At 41.2% G+C, this 20206-nt stretch overlaps 1 protein-coding gene across 5 annotated transcripts in view; it reads right to left on the minus strand.

The window, feature by feature from the left end:
- PIWIL2 (piwi like RNA-mediated gene silencing 2) overlaps window positions 1-20206 on the minus strand; it is a 44086-nt gene that overhangs the window by 15829 nt on the left and 8051 nt on the right. For all 5 annotated transcript variants that reach the window (XM_087875885.1, XM_087875884.1, XM_087875882.1 and 2 more), the window contains exons 4-16: window positions 19316-19469; window positions 18687-18806; window positions 17757-17921; window positions 12642-12752; window positions 11743-11860; window positions 9807-9931; window positions 7247-7327; window positions 6187-6300; window positions 5388-5576; window positions 5054-5138; window positions 3040-3129; window positions 1857-1997; window positions 570-683 (exon numbers count right to left, since the gene is read on the minus strand). In XM_087875885.1, coding sequence (XP_087732011.1) covers window positions 570-683; window positions 1857-1997; window positions 3040-3129; window positions 5054-5138; window positions 5388-5576; window positions 6187-6300; window positions 7247-7327; window positions 9807-9931; window positions 11743-11860; window positions 12642-12752; window positions 17757-17921; window positions 18687-18806; window positions 19316-19469 — 1607 coding nt within the window. The remainder of the gene's footprint in view (window positions 1-569; window positions 684-1856; window positions 1998-3039; window positions 3130-5053; window positions 5139-5387; window positions 5577-6186; window positions 6301-7246; window positions 7328-9806; window positions 9932-11742; window positions 11861-12641; window positions 12753-17756; window positions 17922-18686; window positions 18807-19315; window positions 19470-20206) is intronic.

Raw genomic sequence — 20206 nt, forward strand, 5'->3', positions numbered from 1 at the left:
CTCTGACGATCCCAGCTGAGTTGCCTGATTGGCAGAGGCTTTTCAAAGCATTGTTTTCTGCAACCTCTTAAGGTCGTAGAAAAAATGCTTTTAAAAGTAAAAAAAAAAAAAAAGTTGGCCATGCCCACCCAGTCACATTACACCCCCCACCAAGCCACGCCCACAAAATAAGCCACGCCCACAGAACCGATAGTAAAAAAATTTAGAACCCACCCGATTATAACTTTGAACAGTCACTAAATGAAGTAATATAATTTTAATCATATTTAAATTGTATCTCAAATGATTGTATTTTATTCCGATTTCATTTTAGATCGTTATTTTATTCTAATTGCATTTTTAATCGTGCGTTATTCCAATTTCATTTAAATTGTTTTACCAAACTTTTGCAATGATTTGTTTCTGGAACTCTGCACTTTGATATGGCCCAAGGGCTAATCAATAAATAAATTCATTCATTCACTGAATGAAGTGTTGTAAGTCGAGGAGTACCTGCGTGTATTGAAGAGAATGCCGAGTCAACTGTTACACCATACAGAAGAGTACCCCACACCCAACATTAAGCTTACTGCAGAAATGCAGGATTCTCTGCTGACTTCTTTAGTCCAGTTTAGGTCTTCCGAGGGATTGAAGGAGGATTTCTTCAGATTTATTCTCTCCATGGGAAGGATGCGTCCTGTGGTCTGAAACAACCAAACAAAAAGAAAACAGTCGAGCTGTATACGAGGCTAGACCTGGGACAGCCCTCGGCCCAATTTAATTCCAGAGCTCAGCACCAAACATGCCTTAAAGCAGCCGTCCCCAACCTTTCCAGCTAGGCGGCCTGGTGCGTGCGTGTGTGTGTGTGTGTGTGTGTGTGTGTGTGTGTGTGTAGCAGGTGCATGCACAGCTCCATTTGTGCAAGCATCAGGCACACATGCCCTCCGCGTGCGCAAGTGGAGCTTTGTGCCATAACAGAGGGCGCTTGCACTCACGTGCGAAGCTCCACTCGCGCGAGCAGCTATTTCACAGATTTAAAAACGGGCTCGGCAAAAGCTGTGTTATGATTTTCAAAATCTACGAAGGCAGAACTTCGATCGAGAATCTGTTGATATGTTAGGGTTATGGGGATATGGAGATTTTGCAGTATCCTTCCCCTGGAGTGGGGAGGGAATGGGGATTTTGCAGTATCCTTCTCCTGGAGTGGGGTGGGAATGGGAATTTTGCAGTATCCTTCTCCTGCAGTGGGATGGGAATGGGAATTTTGCAGTATCTTTCCCCTGGAGTAGGGTGGGAATGGGAATTTTGCAGTATCCTTCTCCTGGAGTAAGGTGGGAATGGGAATTTTGCAGTATCCTTCCCCTGGAGTGGGGAGGGAATGGGGATTTTGCAGTACCCTTCCCCTGGAGTGGGGAGGGAATGGGGATTTTGCAGTATCCTTCCCCTGGAGGTGGGGTGGGAATGGGGATTTTGCAGTCTCCTTCCCCTGGAGTGGGGTGGGAATGGAGATTTTGCAGTACCCTTCCCCTGGAGTGGGGAGGGAATGGGGATTTTGCAGTATCCTTCCCCTGGAGTAGGGTGGGAATGGGAATTTTGCAGTATACTTCTCCTAGAGTAGGGTGGGAATGGGGATTTCGCAGTATCCTTCCCCTGGAGCGGGGTGGGAATGGGGATTTCGCAGTATCCTTCCCTTGCCACGCCCACCAACCCACACCACACCCAGCAGGCCACACCCACAGAACCGGTAGTAAAAAAAACAATTTGAATTCCACCACTGGTATCAATCTCTTCTGGTCAAAATCATTTTTGATAAAACAGGCAGGATCCCACCAGGCAAAGCTTAAAGCCCTGGCAAAGCTAACACAAAGTTTCCTTACCTTATAAACATCCCCATGTAAGAAAAGCCCCCACCGGGACAATTCCTTATGGGCGCTCTCATTCTTCTCAATTCTGCTCAGGAGTTGGAGCAGGGAGGCGTGATGCTGTTCGGGACTCATGTTGACTTTCTGCGTAAGGTCCTGAGCAGAGTGGACACAAGACGGGAGAAAAGGCATTTCAGCTTGGGTTCAAAAAAGGAAGCATACATAACTCATTGCCAGCAAAGCAGAAGTTTGAAGGAGGAGCTTCTCCAGTGACTTGCTTTTAAAATTCACAAGGAACAGAAATTATGTGTGTGTGTGTGTATGTGTGTGTAATTGCTATATGAGACAGTTAAGTACCGTATTTTTTGGAGTATAAGACACACCTTTTTCCCCCCTAAAAGGGGGTGAAAATTTAGATGCGTCTTATACACCGAATGTAGCCCCGTCCACCCACTGGCCCCCACCCTTTGGCCTCTGCCTCCCAGCAGTTACCTTCTTGCAAGCAAACAGCAAGAAAAAAAACAGCTCCTTTCAGCTTCAGCACAGGCTAATTAGCACAAGTTGATTGGATTGGCCTCCCGACTCTTAGCTGTTTTGCGGGGGCCTCTGCTGCTTGCTGCAAGGAGGTAAATTGCTGGAGCAGATTTTTTTTTTTCCTTGTGCTAATCCAGCTATGCTGAAAACGAAAATGAAAATAAAGCAGGCTGTTTGCTGCAATGTGGCAAAATTGTTCAGAGCAGAGGCAAAGGGAGATTTCTTTTTCTTTTCCTTACCAAAAAAGGTAGGTGCATCTTATACTCCGAAAAATACGGTAGGTTTTATCCCCTTTTACGACCTTTCTTGCCACAGTTGTTAAGTGAATCCGTGCAGTTGTGAAGTTAGTAACACTACTGTTAAGTGAATCTGGCATCCCCATTTGGCTTGGCTTGTCAGAAGGTCACAAAAGGAAATCACGTGACTCTGGGGCACCACAACCATCATAAATGTGAGTTGATTGCCAATATCCTTCCCCTGGAGTGGGGCGGGAATGGGGATTTTGCAGTATCCTTCTCCTACCACGCCCAAGCCACACCACACCACGCCCACCAAGCCATGCCCACAGAACCGGTAGTAAAAAAATTTGCAATTCACCACTGAGTAAGAGGTTGTGAATTTTATAAACAAATTCCAATTCTGTATAAAATATATAGTCAAGCACCTTCATAATCCTAAAGTCTTTTCTCATCTTCTCAGGAATGCCCGTCAAGAAGGAAAGCTCTGGCACTAACAGGATTTCACCTTCCTGAAGCTGCAGAAAAATCAAATACACAACCTATTAGCACGTATCATGTACAGAAATAAATCATTAATAAAATCAGCTGGGTTGATGTACGCCAGGGGTGTCGAACTCAATTTCATTGAGGGCTGCATCACGATTGTGTTTGACCTTGGTGGGCGGGAGTGGGTGTGGGCAGCTCGACGTCACTCGTGTTGGGGGCGCCTGTGGCGCTAAGCCAGTGAAAATGGGCTCCCGAGCTCCATTTTCGGCTGCGACGGCCTCCTGGAACATTCTGCCAGCAAAAATGGAGTTCCGGAGGCCCCCCCAAGCTCTGTTTTCTCTGGCAGAGGCACCGCAGGCCGGTCCTTCGCCAGGGCAGTCCTTTTCCAGGGCAGCTCCACGGACCAAATCTAGCCGGATCCGGCCCCCAGGCCTTGAGTTCGACACCCCTGATGTACGCCATATACACATTAGATGGGAAGGAAGGAAAGTGAATGGTGACAAGAAAACCAGATAGGTGGCGTGGGTTTGGTTTTTTAATTGTCACGATTTTCTCTCCAAACCCTGTGAATAAACATTGACAGCTGGAATAGTCCAGGGCTAGCATAGCTAATACGAGAGCTAACGGCTTATGACTAACACTCAAGAGATTTCTTTTCTTAGCACTAATAAGATAGAACATAGAATAACATAGTTGGAAGGGTGCTTCGAAGTCATCTATCTCAACCCCCAGCTTCAGCAGGAGACCCTAAATCAGTGATGGCTAACCTTTTTGCCATCGCGTGCCGGTGGGGGGGCGGGGAGGGGTCTCGTGCGCGCGTGCACACCCATAATTCTATGCGCCCTGCCCCCGTGCATGCAGCCCCTCTGCCACCCCCCCACTCCTGGCACGCGATGGCCCTATAGACCTGTTTTTCTCTCTCACCTGGCTCCAGAGCCTTTCTAAGAGTCTGGGGAGGGCAAAAACGGCCTTCCCCATCCGCCCAAGGCCCTCCAGAGGCCAGAAACGGCTTGTTTGCCAACTTCCGGTGGGACCAGAAGTTGGCAAATGGGCTGTTTTCGGCATCCGGAGGGCCTCCAGGGGGATGGGGAAGGCAGTTTTCATCCTCCCCAGACTCGTAGAGAGGCTCTGGAGGCTGGGGACAGCAAAAAACAGGCCTTCCGGTCCCACCGGAAGTTGGCAAACGGGCCGTTTCTGGCCTCCGGAAAGCCTCCAGGGGGATGGGGAAGGCCATTTTCACCCTCCCCAGACTCCTAGAAAGGCTCTGGAGCCAGGTGAGAGAGAAAAACGGGCCTTCCCCACCATCCCGAAGCCTTCCGGAGGCAGGAAACAGCCTGTTTCCCTACTTCTGGTGGGCCCAGGAGGCCTGAAAATCAACTGGCCAGCGCGCCGGAGCAGAGCTCACGTGTCCATTGATATGGCTGTGTGTGCCACCTGTGGCACGCGTGCCATAGGTTCGCCATCACGGCCCTATACCATTTCACACAAATGGCTGTCCAGTCTTTTCTTGAAAACCCCCTGTGTTAAGACTTATCCTCTCTTCCTGTTGCTGGAGTTAATCTGGAAGACTGACATGTTTGACCAACAATGGCCAATACTATGCCAGCTGAATGTTTTCATTCATACAAGGTCTTAAACTGTAAGAGTGAGGGGCATCACAGCCTAAAGCTTCCCTCTAAACTGGTTAGTCTATTTACAAAAAAAAAAAAAACCCAACCTGATGGTTGGAAACATCTGGGGGGGGGTTGGGGGGCTGATGGTGGGAGAAATCAAAGCCACACCCGTGACATCTGTTCCATAGTAATTCCCACAATCCTCTGTGATAGCTCACAAGTGTTCCTAGCCCAGAAACGTCACCCAAGAGAAGTCATATAAATCAAGCCATTCTAGTGAGGCCTGCATTACAAATGCCAGCAACTGGTTGCTTCTAATTGCAACTGCTCGAATTCTTACCTTTTCCGGAGGATTTTTTCTTTTTTCAACTCTGTAAATCAACAGTGGCTGGTCAAGTTCTCTAATGGTAATCCCATAATTTTTACTGGAAAAAGAATGTTATATGAATTCTAGGAAGAAAACAAAACTCACTTGATAATTTTAAATATCAATAGCTAAAAGACCAATAAAAACAATTCCAATTAAGCCAAAGTACTTAACGACTTTGATAATGGCTGACACTTTTAACAAAACCTAAGCAAGATACTGGATGTCTTACTCCCCTTAATTGTTTCCTTTTTCCCATTTTATCTCGACATCATCATCGTAGAAACATTGAGTCACAATCTTTAACCTGTAATACTCTAGAAAAGTGATTTCCTTCCCATCCGACATGGTGAAACTGTTCTGCGGTGTCTTGTTCCAATCAATGTCATCAATTCGGTAATTTTTATTGTTGTAACGGGTAATTATGATGTTGCCGATAAGTTGCTTTGTACATTCGTCTTGGAAATTCTCCCGACTCTGTTGATAAATCCTATGCCTTTATGAAAACAGAAATGCTTCAAGTTAAAAACCAGGAAGGTGGTCTCACCTTGAGTTTAACCAGATGACTTTAAGACAGTGTTTCTCAACCTTGGAAGCTTGAAGATGGGTGGACTTCAACTCCCAGAATCCCCCAGCCAGCAGAGCTGAAGTCCACCCATCTTCAAGCTTCCAAGGTTGAGAAACACTGCTTTAAGAAGTCTGTTTACCCCACTGGCAGCATCCCATCTGCCAAATACACTCATCTAGACCTAACTTTGCAATGCTTTGTAGCTCTTGGTTGTTTGCTTACAGATGTTTCATTAGCCAACTAGGTTAGCTGTTTCATTAGCCAACATCTCCAGTGCAAGTGAGGGCAGGGTTCACTGAAGTTCTATTCTAACAAATTTCCAGAGAAATTATCTTCTTTCTAAAAGCTATTTTACACCACTTCCAAAATCAATTCCTACCCAAACTCCGAGACTCACAACCCAAACAAAATAAACTTCAGGAGCAATCGTGGCTAGGTACTGGTTTTGTTATATCACAACAAAATAAGGGTCACAATATTCTTAACGGCCTTTGAAATGTTTTCTATAAGTATTTAAGATATCAGCATTTTTACTCACATCAAGTTCAGGACTGAATCATTCCGAATAACCTTATGAACAGCATCGACCAACAAAAACAGCCCACCATCTGTCCTTCGGATACTGGTTGCGTAGCCAGGCCAAATCTGCAAACTTTGACAAAAATACACAGAGAGGCCAATTTTTAGTATCAAAGGGAAACTCAATTAAAAGATGCAAATTGATTTTATGAACACAGTCATAGTTAATAATTGCTACTGTCTGTTTTCACTGTTTACAATCCCAATAAGTATATGCAACTGACTGAATATTAAAATCAGGGTGGATTTGACTTAAATCGAGTTGATTTAAATTACAATTTAAATCACTAGTAAAAAGGCTTGATTTAAATCAACTCGATTCAAATCATAATTTTTAAAGAGCAACTGTCATCTCTGCTACTCCTTTGACCCGCTGTTGACTCACCGATAGTCCCAGTGTTGCAGAATATACAGCCTCATGCTACATAACTAAGCTCCATTTCATGCTGAATAAACTAAATTATTTATGTATCTTAAATAGGAAACTATCTTACGATAGATTTTTACCCCAAAAGTTTTTTATTAAAATAAATTCGATAAAAATCAAAAAAATCCGATTTAAATCAAAAAATCTGATTTTTTTGATTTTTTTAAAAAAAATCATTGATTTTTATCCACCCTGATTAAAATATACTGTCACAGAACACTCTGAGAGAATAAAATGTATTATGTGATGAAATTGCAGTCTAATTTATTACTATATATTATTTATTATTAATAATGTCCATAGACTACCCAGAGCTCACTAGGATTGAGGCACAAATAAATGAATAAAATAATTCACCAAAAAATATGTCACTGTATTATTTTAAATCCAGAGACACAGGGCAGCTAATTTTGGTATATACTGCAATTAGATAAAGTAACTCAATTTGCACCTACTGAGTTTTTGCTATAGAATGTGCGAAAATATATCAGCATAAACATATATTTTAAAAGAATATTGATTCTAATTGCACGGCATATAGTTCAAATAATCAAATACTAAAACACTGTAGTGCACAAAGCAACATACCAACCTGTACTGCTGAAGTACAGTAGCACTAGTAGGATCATAGAAATTTCTCCCAACGAGTTTCATATCTAAAATCTTCATCACTCTAGAATAACATTTAAAAAAAAAAAACACCAAGATAAATATGACACTGGGAAATGAGATTGCTGAGATTTGTGCCGGGCACAAATAAAATCCCTATTTTGGAAGCCAGAAGAAACTAGGTCATTTCCCACAAGATTTCAAACATCTTCAGATTAGAGTGAAGACTTGCATCTTTCTCCAATTCTTAAATGATGGATTTCCTGCTACTTGTGAATGTGAAGGATGCCCACATGATATTTCTGGTAAATAGCTATCTCTGGTGTTAAGTGTCTCTGCTTCTCTTTCTTCATTTCAGGATTTCGAGATGAATAACTAAGCACAACCCAAAGTCCATGGGCATTCCAGCATCCAACAGAGCAGCAGATTTGAAAGGGCCTCATTCTACTTTTCATCTCAAGAGTGAATCTAAATGCAGGCTCCATTCTTTTAAATCAGAGGTGTCAAACTCAAGGACCGTGGGCCAAATCCGGCCCTGGGGGGGGCTTAGATCTGGCCCGCGGGGGCCACCCTGGAAACAAGCAAAGGACTGGCCTGCAGTGCCACTGCCAGAGAAAACGGAGCTTGGGACAGCCACGTGTGCCCCCCCCCTCAAACTCCGTTTTCAGCTGCGAAGGCCACCTGCAACCCTCTGCCAGTGAAAATGGACCCGGCCCTCTCGAGCTCCGTTTTTGCTGGCAGAGTACTCAGGCCGCCACAGGCGCCCCCGACATGAGTGACGTCGAGCTGGCCATGCCCACCCTGGCGACGCCCACCTGACCCCCTGAGGTCAAATACAACCCTGATGCGGCCCCTCAATGAAATAGAGTTTGACACCCGTTTTAAATAATAGCGACTCCCATTTTTTTCCTCTAGCCTGATGAACAAGAGCCAAGAATCAAAAGTGTTCCCTATTCCTTAAAATAGGGTTTGATCCAGAGGCCAAGGGTTTTTTTTTTTCTCCCTTAAGGCTGCATTACTGTATGGAATCTTAACACTGTACTTCTCTATGCGGCCAGAGATGTTATCCCAAACTGAATCCGATCCTGAATGCAACTTGACTAGATCAAGTTGCAGTCAAGTGTACAGGTAGTCCTCAATTTATGGACAGTTCATTTAAAAGAGCCTTGGTAGTACAGTGGTCTAAGGCACCCTGTTATTAAGCTGGTTATTAAGACCAGCTGCCTGCAATTACTGCAGGTTCGAATCTCGCCAAGGCTCAAGGTTGACTCAGCCTTCCATCCTTTCTAAGGTAGGTAAATTGAGGACCCAGTTTGTGGGGGCAATAAGATGACTTTGTATAAATATACAAAAGGATGAAGGCTATTGCTTAACGCATTGTAAGCCGCCCTGAGTCTCCGGAGAAGGGCGGCATATAGATCAAATTAAATAAAATAAATTTAGTGACCATTTAAAGTTACAACAGCACTGACAAAAATGAGTTATGACCATATTTCACACTTACGACCATTGCAGCATCTCCATGTGATCAAAATTCAGACCCTTGACAACTGACTCATATTTATGATGGTTGCAGTGTCCCGGGGTCATATAATCACCTTTTGCAACCTTCTGATGAGCAAAGTCAATAGGGAAGCCCGATTCACTTAACAACTGTGTCAGTAACTTAACAACTGCAGGGATTCACTTAACAACCATGGCAAGAAAGGTTGTAAAATAGGGCAAAATTCACTTAACAAATGTCTCGCTTAGCAACAGAAATTTTGGGCTCAATTGTGGTTGCAAGTCAAGGACTACCTGTATTGCTGATAAGAGAAAAACTGGTGTACCCTCTTTCATGAATGAAATATGTAGATTGAGATTTCAAGCGCCAAGAAAAAGACCCGATCAAAATAATTTATAATCACTTTTTTTATCTGTACTGAAATGATACGCATGCCAATTGGTCACTACAACATATATCTATTTAAAAATAAACAGAGCTTTGCAACCATTTGTATTTCATGTAATAATCATGTACTTGTTGCACAATGCAAAAAAAACTAAATCCCATCCTTTTTCTGGACTGTACGTCTCTTTGTATAAAACTCCAGTTGTAAAATTTGCCCACTACCTTAAATTGGACACTTGGCCCCATTCATTACGTATGGCGCACACTTCCTTATGAGTAGGCAGATACAAATTGATGGTTTAAAGTTGTAATGCTATATATTAAAATGATCTGGCTTTAAAATAATCATGAGTATTATATTTGAACTATTAACTGTGCAGAGCTTTTCTAGGATTGGCCTATTGAGCTTTTGTTCAGACATATCAAATAAAAATGCTCACACTCATTCAATCACAGAGATTAAGAAATGTTAAGAGATACTAATACATTATCCATAGTGGTCAACATTCAGTCAATTGTTATAAATTCAATTAAAAGAAAGCAGGTCTAAGCATTTTAACACTGGTATTTTGTATAACATTCGTTTATTTTAAGAATGGCTGTACTTATGGGATGCTTCAAGTCCAGATGCGAGACAGCAGAAATTACGCACTTTCTGAAAATAACGTTGTAAAACGGGATACACAACTCGGAACTCGGTTCCAGAATTTTGGTCATCTGAATCTTTAAATTGACTTCCATTCCATCTGTCTTTCTTTCACACTTCAGGTTAACATTCTAAAGTAGAAGAAATATATTCTATCAGAACTCAAATACAGGTCAGTAAAAGACAGCCTAAGAATTCCAAAACAATTAATGTTTACAAAATAAACTACAAAATAATCAGTTCCAATTCTTGCCAATAAGTAAATATGGCAGTAAAAAGATGTTATGTATAACTTGGCCATCTCAAGCTAACAAGAGTAACATTTCAAAGTGCTTTGTTTGCGAATTAGTCTATCCACACAAAATAGAGACAAAATGAAACATAAATGAAAAGTGAAACAAACTATTGTTTGTATCTATGCCTAACTTTGTTGCTGTTGAAATTGCATATTGTATTAATATACTTATTCTTTTGCTATATTGCTAATTCTTAACTTTTCTGTTAAGAAAACCCCTTGAAACATGAAGATTGGACAACTTTTTTTCTTATTGTGTACAGATGCCTTGAAGAGATACTCTTGAAAGCAAGTTCATGCTTAATATAATATTAACAGGGCTGGAAGAGACCTTGGAGGTCTTCTAGTCCAACCCTCTGCTCAAGCAGGAGACACTAAATCTATTTCAGACAAATGGCTGTCCAATCTCTTCTTAAAAATCTTCAGTGATGGAGCACCCACAACTTCTGGAGACAAATTTTCCCACTGATGAATTGTTCTTATTGTCAGGAAATTTCTCCTTAGTTCTAGGTTGCTTCTCTCCTTGATTAGTTTCCATCCATTGCTTCTTGTCCTGCCTTCAGGTGCTTTGCGGATTAGGTTGATGCCCTCTTCTTTGTGGCAGCCCCTGAGATATTGGACAACTGCTATCATGTCTCCCCTAGTCCTTCTTTTCATGTTCTCTTTTAAGAAAATGTTAGAAAACCAATCAATCAATTTTAAATCTTCAATATTTTCAAGGTTACACTGATGAAGATGTTGAGACCAGGGTAACAGTTGTTCAAGTTCTGTTTAAAATACAGAAAACTGGATGACTTTGAGCTAGTCTCTCTCAGCTCAACCTATCTTATGGGAGTCCCAAAGGTGCTTTTTGAAGAGGCAACTGGACTTTTCTGGTTTTTCTTTGAAGACGTTTCGCTTCTCATCCAAGAAGATTCTTCAGCTCTGAAGAAGCTTCTTGGATGAGAAGCAAAACGTCTTCAAAGAAAAACCAGAAAAGTCCAGTTGCCTCTTCAAAAAGCACCTCTGGGACAACCATGACCTTGATGAGTGAGAATCTCCATAGACTATCTCATGGGATAATTTATGAAGGATGGTGTAGGAGAGGACATCACCCAGGACAGGTAGATCATAATTGTATTAAGAAATATCTGGAGCACAAAGTTGTCCACTAATATAATGGTCATAGCCACACATAGAGTGAAATCCTTTGAGGAATTCAGATATGCTGTCATCTATTGCTTTTGGAGAAATCACAAAATAATCTGGAAAAATGAGAAAGGAACTGACTCTTTTGGCTCATTTCACAAGGAGCGTTTCAGTATTATCAACTACACTTCAGTTGCAGTATAATTCAAAAGAATAAATTAAATTAAAGGGCACAATTCAATTCCAAATTCAGAGAAGACTAGGAAAACATTTGGACGTTAAGACACACACAATTACTGTTTCAATTCATATTTTTAAAAAGTATTTATCATTGTGAACTAAAAATATTTCAAGCTCAGTATCAGCTTGGTTATTCCTAGAAGACAGAAAAAATTCAGGTGGTGCTCCATCCCAATAGACTGGGGGTTGGTCAACTAACAAAATAAGGAGTTGGAATTAAACGCCCGTGTCAGATAAAATTATTGCAGCAAACTCTTCCGTTTCTTTCCTCGATCTTACTTGAGGCAACTTGATGGGCAAATAGAGAAGAAAGCCATCAAATGCGGAAATGTCTCCTATCACCGACTGATGTTCCTTCAGCATCCTAAGACGCATGCCTTTATATTCTATGTTTGGGCTGGAAGACAAGAGGAAAAATCAAGAAAAAAACCCCAGATGGTACATTTTTATTAGGAAAAAAATAAAGAATGTTCATTTCTGTTCATTTTGCTTAAGAGGGACAGAAATACCCACACAGGAAAACTGTCGCAATTCATTCCTTCATTCATTGTCATTAGAAAGGCAACTTCTACATGCTGGTTGGCTATATTATTTCACTGAAAGACAGCATCAAGGAAGAGCTTTAACTATTTTCTTTTTCAGTCTTGGCTTCAAAGATGATGCAGGGCCTTTAGGCTGCATTTCTACAAGAAAATGTTCAGATTCCCTACAGCTTTACATTATCAAGTGAAATGCATCAATGGACAGGCAATTTGGGGGTCCCTCCAAAAACTTTAACACGGTAGCATCCATAATCAAACTAGTTAGCTAAAACTGTTGCCCTTGGATGCAAGAAATATTTGGGTTGGGTTGAGACTAACCATCGGGACAGGTGCCTTCTTAGCTCATAAAGCTGGCAACTGGTACTTTCGAAAGCACCTTATCAAGACAGCGTCATGTTTTAGAAAATATGGAAGATTTTCCACATAGCTTCAAGGGCTAGAAAACACGATTTATATTCCTTTAAATTTTAGCGTATAAAATGTGGGAAGAAGTATCAATTGGACTGCAGGTTAAGAGAACAATTTGAAGAAAAGATGTTGGATCTTCTGCCCACATTCAGTTACTGAAGCCATGATAGACCCCAAAGCAACTGCCTTCAACTGCTGAGGAAAGAGTTAAGATTTCAGAACTATTACCTGAATGTCACGTGGTACTGATACACAGCTTCATTTTTACAGTGTATTTGAATCAGATTCAGTGCCAAAGGGATCGCTACTCCTTTTGATCCTTGCTTCTTAAGTGGTTCTCTGGAAGGATGAAAGTGTACTTATAATAATTTCTCTGCTTTCATTTAAGAGAAAGACAGTAAGGAAGTTGAACCTCATGAATACTGTATTTGATTCCATAGTGCTTATTCTCTAATTGTCCATCAAGAACTTACACTGGCCCAATGTATGATTTTTTTCAACATAGACCAGCCTCTCCTTGAATGGCTGAGTAGACTGGACATTAACATTTGAACCACTATAAGTCCATGTATTTGCCATACGCTAATAAATAAAATATTCTCCAATGTTCAAAAAATTAGAATAGCAATAACTGGGAGCCATTTTTGGATGAAAGGTTTTGCTAAAATCATTAGCAATTTATATCTTTACATAAACAAATACAATTCAGTGCATACAATAAAAATGATGCATCTGTCAAGAACATCTATTCTTAGATATATTTTGTCACCTCCATCCCTTTGTCCAAAACAGGAGTACTGTTCTAGAAGCAATTTGTATATGATTGGCTCCTTGGACATACTTCTACCCCATAGTCCTACTCCAAGCCAAATTTCTTACTTTTTTTCTGAGCAAGCTGAAAAAAAATTCATAGCTTATCTTCTCTATAGACCTGAACAAATCAGAAGTTCACCAAAGGTTGCTACATTCAGAAAACTCAAAGAAAAAAACATTCCTTCGCTTAAGCTATTGATTTTCTGTTTGTATCTTCTCCAAACCGAACACATGTATAGCCAAAAGCTATTGGGTTATGGCTATCTGAGATACTTGTAATTGGTGCAGCACAATAATTTAAAGCAGTACTTAAAAATAAATTCATTTCAGCACAAAGAATGTGCTCAAAAATTACAAATCCTTAAAAGGGAGATATTAAATGTACCTTGAAAAAAACCAGTCAAGGAAAATTGTGGGTTTTTTTAATAGTAATTTTAATTATTAATTAACAGTATCAGCAGTAGAGACCTTCAAATTTCTAGGTTCTACCATATCTCACGACCTAAAATGGACACCCAACATCAAAAACGCACAACAAAGAATGTTCTTTCTGCGCCAACTCAGAAAGCTCAAACTGCCCAAGGAGCTGCTGATCCAGTTCTACAGAGGAATTTTTGAGTCTCTCATCTGCACCTCCATAACTGTCTGGTTTGGTTCTGCAACCCAACAAAAGAAACACAGACTTCGGAGGATAATTAGAACTGCAGAAAAAACAATTACTACCAATCTGCCTTCCATTGAGGACCTGTATACTGCACGAGTCAAAAAGAGGGCTGTGAAAATATTTACAGACCCCTCACGTCCTGGACATAAACTGTTTCAACGCCTACCCTCAAAACGATGCTATAGAGCACTGCACACCAGAACAACTAGACAAAAGAACAGTTTTTTCCCGAACGCCATCAGTGCTAAACAAATAATTCCCTCAACATTGTCAAACTGGTTACTAAATCTGCATTACTATTAATCTTCTCCTCGTTCCTATCACCCATCTCCTCCCACTTACAGTATGACTGTATGACTGTAACCTTGTTGCTGGTATCCTTAAGATTTATATTGACTGTTTCCCTAGGACTATCATTAAGTGTTGTATTTTATGATACTTGAATCTTTTCTTTTATGTACTCTGAGAGCGTATGCACCAAGACAAATTCCTTGTGTATCCAATCACACTTGGCCAATAAAGAATTCTATTCTATATTAGGCTTCTGAACCTGAACAACTACTTCCCAGTCTCTAATCTTCTCTTACCAGTTCAAGAACTTATTTATCAAATTCCTCTGCCACCCATCACATATGCATTGTACTCTTAGCAGTTTACAAATAAAATTATGGTGGCTTCTCAACCTCAAAGTGATTTTGGAAGAAACCATTTTAAACTTAAATTTGCTGAAGCCTAATATCAGAATTCAGAATCAAATTCAGGAATGAAAGATCCTTGGTTAATTTGGTAAATTATTCATACAGAGAATATAACAGCATTTGATAGAACTGAACCCCCATGATTTTATTTATGAAGTTGTAAATTAATGCAATCAAGGCTCCTATAAGCGGCATACAAAAAGCAAGAGCCACTGCCAACGTAATAGAAACAACCCCCAATAATAAAGCTACATTATGTAACTACAGTAAAATTGTAAATGATATGATTACTCCTGGCCCTTGAAATGCTTGCCAGCAGGGGTGGATAAAAATCAATGATTTTTTTAAAAAAATCAAAAAAATCAGATTATTTTTTATTTAAATCGGATTTTTTTTTATTGAAATCGGATTTTTTTGATTTTTATCTAATTTATTTTAATAAAAAACTTTTGGGGTAAAAATCTATCGTAAGATAGTTTTCTATTTAAGATACATAAATAATTTAGTTTATTCAGCATGAAATGGAGCTTAGTTATGTAGCATGAGGCTGTCTATTCTGCAACACTGGGACTATCGGTGAGTCAACAGTGGGTCAAAGGAGTAGCAGAGATGACAGTGGCTCTTTAAAAATTATGATTTAAATCGAGTTGATTTAAATCAAGCCTTTTTACTAGTGATTTAAATCATGATTTAAATTGTGATTTAAATCAACTCGATTTAAATCAAATCCACCCTGCTTGCCAGTCTGAGTTTATGGTCACAGAGGCCTCAACACTCCCTGCCTGTTTGATAGCACTCCAGGATTTCTCTCTCACATGCCACACGCAGGCACACAATGTAAACATATGTAGAGCTGCCAGCAGGGAGGAAGAGCCGTGGGTGGGAGGAGGGGGGAACATGGAGATGTAATTACATAGTCCAGAGAAGATGAAAGCATTCAAAAGAAATTCGTGTAGCATTAAGGGGGGGGGGGGGGCTCAAAAACTCTGATGAGTTTTCAAAATTCTGCTGTTATTTATTCTTTTAACAAGAAAGAATACAGGTTCTCGACTTACAACAGTTCATTTAGTGCAGTGTTTCTCAACCTTGGTAGCTTGAAGATGGGTGGATTTCAACTCCCAGAATCCCCCAGCCAGCACCACTGGCTGGGGGATTCTGGGAGTTGAAGTCCACCCATCTTCAAGCTTCCAAAGTTGAGAAACACTGATTTAGTGACTGTTCAGAGTTATAATGGCACTGAAAACAGTGACTTATGACCATTTTCCCACATATTGCCTGATGCAGCATTCCCCCTGGTCTCGTGATCAGAATTCAGACTCTTGGCAACTGACTCCTATTTATGACGGTTCCAGTGTCCCGGGGTCATGTCATCCTCTTTTGTGACCTTCTGACAATGGGGAATCCAGATTCACTTAACCACCATGTCATTAACTTAACAACTGCATTCTTCACCTCAACCAACTGTGGCAAGAAAGATTGTAAAATGAATCAAAATTCACTTAACAGATGTCTCGCTTAGCAGCAGACCTTTTGGGTTCAATTGTGATCGTAAGTCGAGGACTAACTGGAATCCTGCCTCTGCCTGTCTGTCAGCCAACTCTACTCCAGAGCCTGACACGTCTTGAAAACCTTTTTAAGTTTCTTTAGGTCCCATCTTAAAACTACACAAAATCAAGGCAGGGGAATTTTGAGTTTCTTTCTCATTTCACTCTTTCTCTGGAAATGCAAATTGCCCCACCCCAACTTAATGCTTTGTTTATTCCTTCCCTTTTCCCCCAGGTCAACGCTATCTACTTTGGGCACACCCACAAATATCTTTGCAGTCATTAATATTTGCAACAGTTTTAAAAACCTGGCTGTGATCCTTGGCCTTGGAACTTTGAAGGGCCCTGTTACTTGGCTGCATTATTAGTTGATTACTCATCAAAGCTGCTGTTTTCACTTATTTATTTTGTGGATGTTTTTGTTACTGTTTTAATGGTTTTTCATTGTTTTATAATTTTAGAATTGTAAGCCACCCAGAGACACTTGGTTGAGTTTGGGCAGCTGTAGAAATTGAATGAAATAAATATAAGTGGACATTCCACCTCTTTTCCTCTCAAAAGTCTTGGAAAGGCAGTAAATGTTTAGATACAGTCTTGGGAACTTAATTCTTTTGACGCCCTGGTAATTTATGTTATTTTGGAAAAGCTGTTTTGGAATAAAGGCACTAAATCAAATGCAACTGAGCATGGCAAGGATGGACAATGTGTGGCTTGCATATTCCTGTTCCAGTTTACAATCAAATTCACTGAATTTCAGCTGTGAGGTTTGGGGCTATATAAAGAGAGGGCGTCCCTTGGGCTGCAAGGTGATCCAACCGGTCAGTCCTAGAGGAGATCAACCCTGACGGCTCTTTAGAAGGCCAGATCCTGAAGATGAAACTCAAATCCTTTGGTCACCTAATGAGAAGGAAGGACTCCCTGGAGAAGAGCCTAATGCTGGGAACGATGGAGGGCAAAAGAAGAAGGGGACGGCAGAGAAGGAGGTGGCTGGATGGAGTCACTGAAGCAGTCGGCGTGAGCTTCAATGGACTCCAGAGGATGGTAGAGGACAGGAAGGCCTGGAGGAACATTGTCCATGGGGTCGCGATGGGTCGAACATGACCTCGCAACCAACAACAACAAAAGAGAGAGGCTTTTGGGAAGGGAAAGAGAGCTGAGAATGTATGTACAGACCCCTCACATCCTGGATATAAACTGTTTTAACTTCTCCCCTCGGGACACCACTACAGGGCATTGCATGCCAAAACAACTAGACGCAAGGACAGGTTTTTCCCTCGTGCCATCTCTCTGCTAAACACCTAATTCCCACAGCACTGTGTTAGGCCTAAGGATATTTAACCATGTAATAGGGCTGTATTACTATTATCCTTCTCATCTTTCCTATTAGCCTCTCCTATTGGTATTTATGGCTATCACTTTGTTGTTTGTATGTACACTGAGAGCTTATGCGCTGGAAACAAATTCCTCATGTACCCAATCACACTTGGCCAATAAAGAATACTCTCTCTCTATAAAAAAAAAACAGTCCCACCTCATTTGCTGATCTCAGCACTGGGGTATCCAGCATTTACTACACTTATAGGAGTTTGGCTTTGTTGCCTTCTTCATACCATTTCTCACTTACTTTTTATCCACAGGCTCATCAGAAATTACAGGAGGAGGACTAAGCTTGATTGATGGTGCTGGAAGACCTTCCACAGCAGAAGGGAAGGGGCTTGGGTAGGCTCGGCCACGCCCCAAGATGCTTGTTTTGTCAAGCCCCAAAAATGGCTTTTCACTTTCCACATACCTGGAGAATATTTAAAAAGGGGATCAAAAAAATGTCTAAAACCCACAAAGCTAAAATTTCTGCATCGTTTTTATGCTTTTAAAGCAGAGGTGAGGGACGATGGCCCTTTTATGACTCGTGGACTTCAACTCCCAGAATTCCTGAGCCAGCTTTAAAGCAACATTTTGATTTGTATCCCCGTTTTATTTATACATTTCAAGGTGGCATGCATAATAGTCCTGCCTCCTCCTATTTTCCCCACAGTCACCACCCTGAGGTGTGTTGGTTGGACTGAGAGGGACTGGCTGGAAGTTACTTAGCTGCCTTCTGTGTCTAAGCAAGGATTTCCAGTTTCCAGTCCAACTCCTTAAACACTTAAAACCTCTCCTAAGGGAGGGGGTAACCACCCAAGGCAGATCTGGAGGGCGGACCCAGAGAGAAGGGAAACTGCCAAGGGGTGAGCAAAAGTCAGTTCATATAAGAATTGATTTATCCCATTTATTTTCTTAGCCTAGAAGAGACAACTATTTCAGAGGGCATTACATATAAATATTACAAAAATTGCAGATACAAGTGCAATGTTCATGTTAGATAAATCTCACTAATATCTCTTCATGACTTTTACTACTTAATATATCTTTGTGACCTTTTTTTTTTTTAAAAAATCAGAATATAGATGATTTTGTTGTTTTGTTTCCAACAGCAGCAATTTTTCAGAACGGAAAGTTGAAGGTATGCAGTAAGACACAAAATATAAGAAATTAGCTTTCACAGGACTTAACTCACTTGCCACGGCCAGGAAGCACCCGTTCCATCTTGCTGTCTCCAGCTGGCCCTGCTCTCAACCCTGCAAACATCTGCTGTCCCAGGAGATCTACGTTGGACTTCAGGCTCGTGTCTTCATGACTTTTTTTTTTTTTTTTAAATCAGAAAATAGACAATGTTTGTTGTTTTGTTTCCAAAAGCAGCAATTTTTCAGAACGGAAAGATGAAAGTACGCAGTAAGACGCAAAATATAAGAAATTAGCTTTCGCAGGACTGGACATTCTCTGTGTAATTATCTATGCATGTAATTATCTATGACACAACGTGTTTCTGCTTAAAATAAAGGCAGCCATTTTTATCGAAACGTAAATCAAAAAAACGATAAAAACCTTATGATGTACCTTATGATTTTTGATGAATGTATCTTTTATTTTATGTACACTGAGAGCATATGCACCAAAGACAAATTCCTTGTGTGTCCAATCACACTTGGCCAATAAAGAATTCTATTCTATTCTAAAAGAAAACTAAGTTGACTTCATGCTTAGTTGTCCAAAAACTACACCAACCAAAAGAACTGAATTATAGGATGTTTAATGCAACTTGCCATTTTTACCAACCCCCTTTGACCCCAAGATGGCTTAACTCACTTGCCACGGCCAGGAAGCAGCCGTTCCACCTTGCTGTCTCCAGCTGGTCCTGCTCTCAATCCTGCAAACATCTGCTGTCCCAGGAGATCTACGTTGGGCTTCATACTCATGTCACCCACTCCTCTCCCTGCAATGCCTCGGCCTGAACAGACTCCTTGAAAAACAAAGTCAAGATAGAACAGGGGTCACCAACCTTTCGGACCTCAGGGACCACTAAATTCATAATTTTAAATCCCACGGATCACTAATATCTGCCTAATGGGTGGGTGGGTGGGTGTGGCTAGATGGTCATGTGACTGGGTAGGCATAGCCAACTCGATGTCACTCATGTAGAGGGGCGCCTCGCCAGCCGCTACTCATCCCTCCCTTCCCAGCCACTCCTCGACTTCCCACCCAGGCTCCTTAAGGCCCAACAGGAAGCAGTTGTTGGAGCTAAGCAGCCACCATGAGAAAGATTTGGCAAAACAGCTCAATTCAAATTGGATCTGACCGAGAAGGAGGCTCAGTAGAAGCACCTCACTGAGGACTATGAGCATAGGCTTTACAAGTAGAGGGAAGACCTGCGGGAGTGCAAGGCCAGGTACAGGCACCAGGAGTATCAGTGGGCTGAGATTCCCTCCAGTCTTCACCCAAAGCCCCACACCAGGAGGCTGAAGCAGACCCCAAGTCGGAATTTCTGCCCCCCTCCAACCCACACAAAAAGACCCCGAAGGGGGAGACTCTCTGCAGCAACACAAACATTCATGGCACGTATCTGTCCCAGGGCTGTATTTGAGGACCTCTGATTTAGTGCAATATAAAAAATGCAAATAATTTTTCTGCAGACCCCCAAAATTTTCTCGTGGACCACCTGTGTGACCGCTGAGATAGAGCACAAGTTCTTCTTACGCT

The sequence above is a fragment of the Pantherophis guttatus genome, chromosome 9, assembly GCF_059756535.1.
Source record: "Pantherophis guttatus breed Tessera chromosome 9, ASM5975653v1, whole genome shotgun sequence".
NCBI classification, from domain to species: Eukaryota; Metazoa; Chordata; class Lepidosauria; order Squamata; family Colubridae; genus Pantherophis; species Pantherophis guttatus.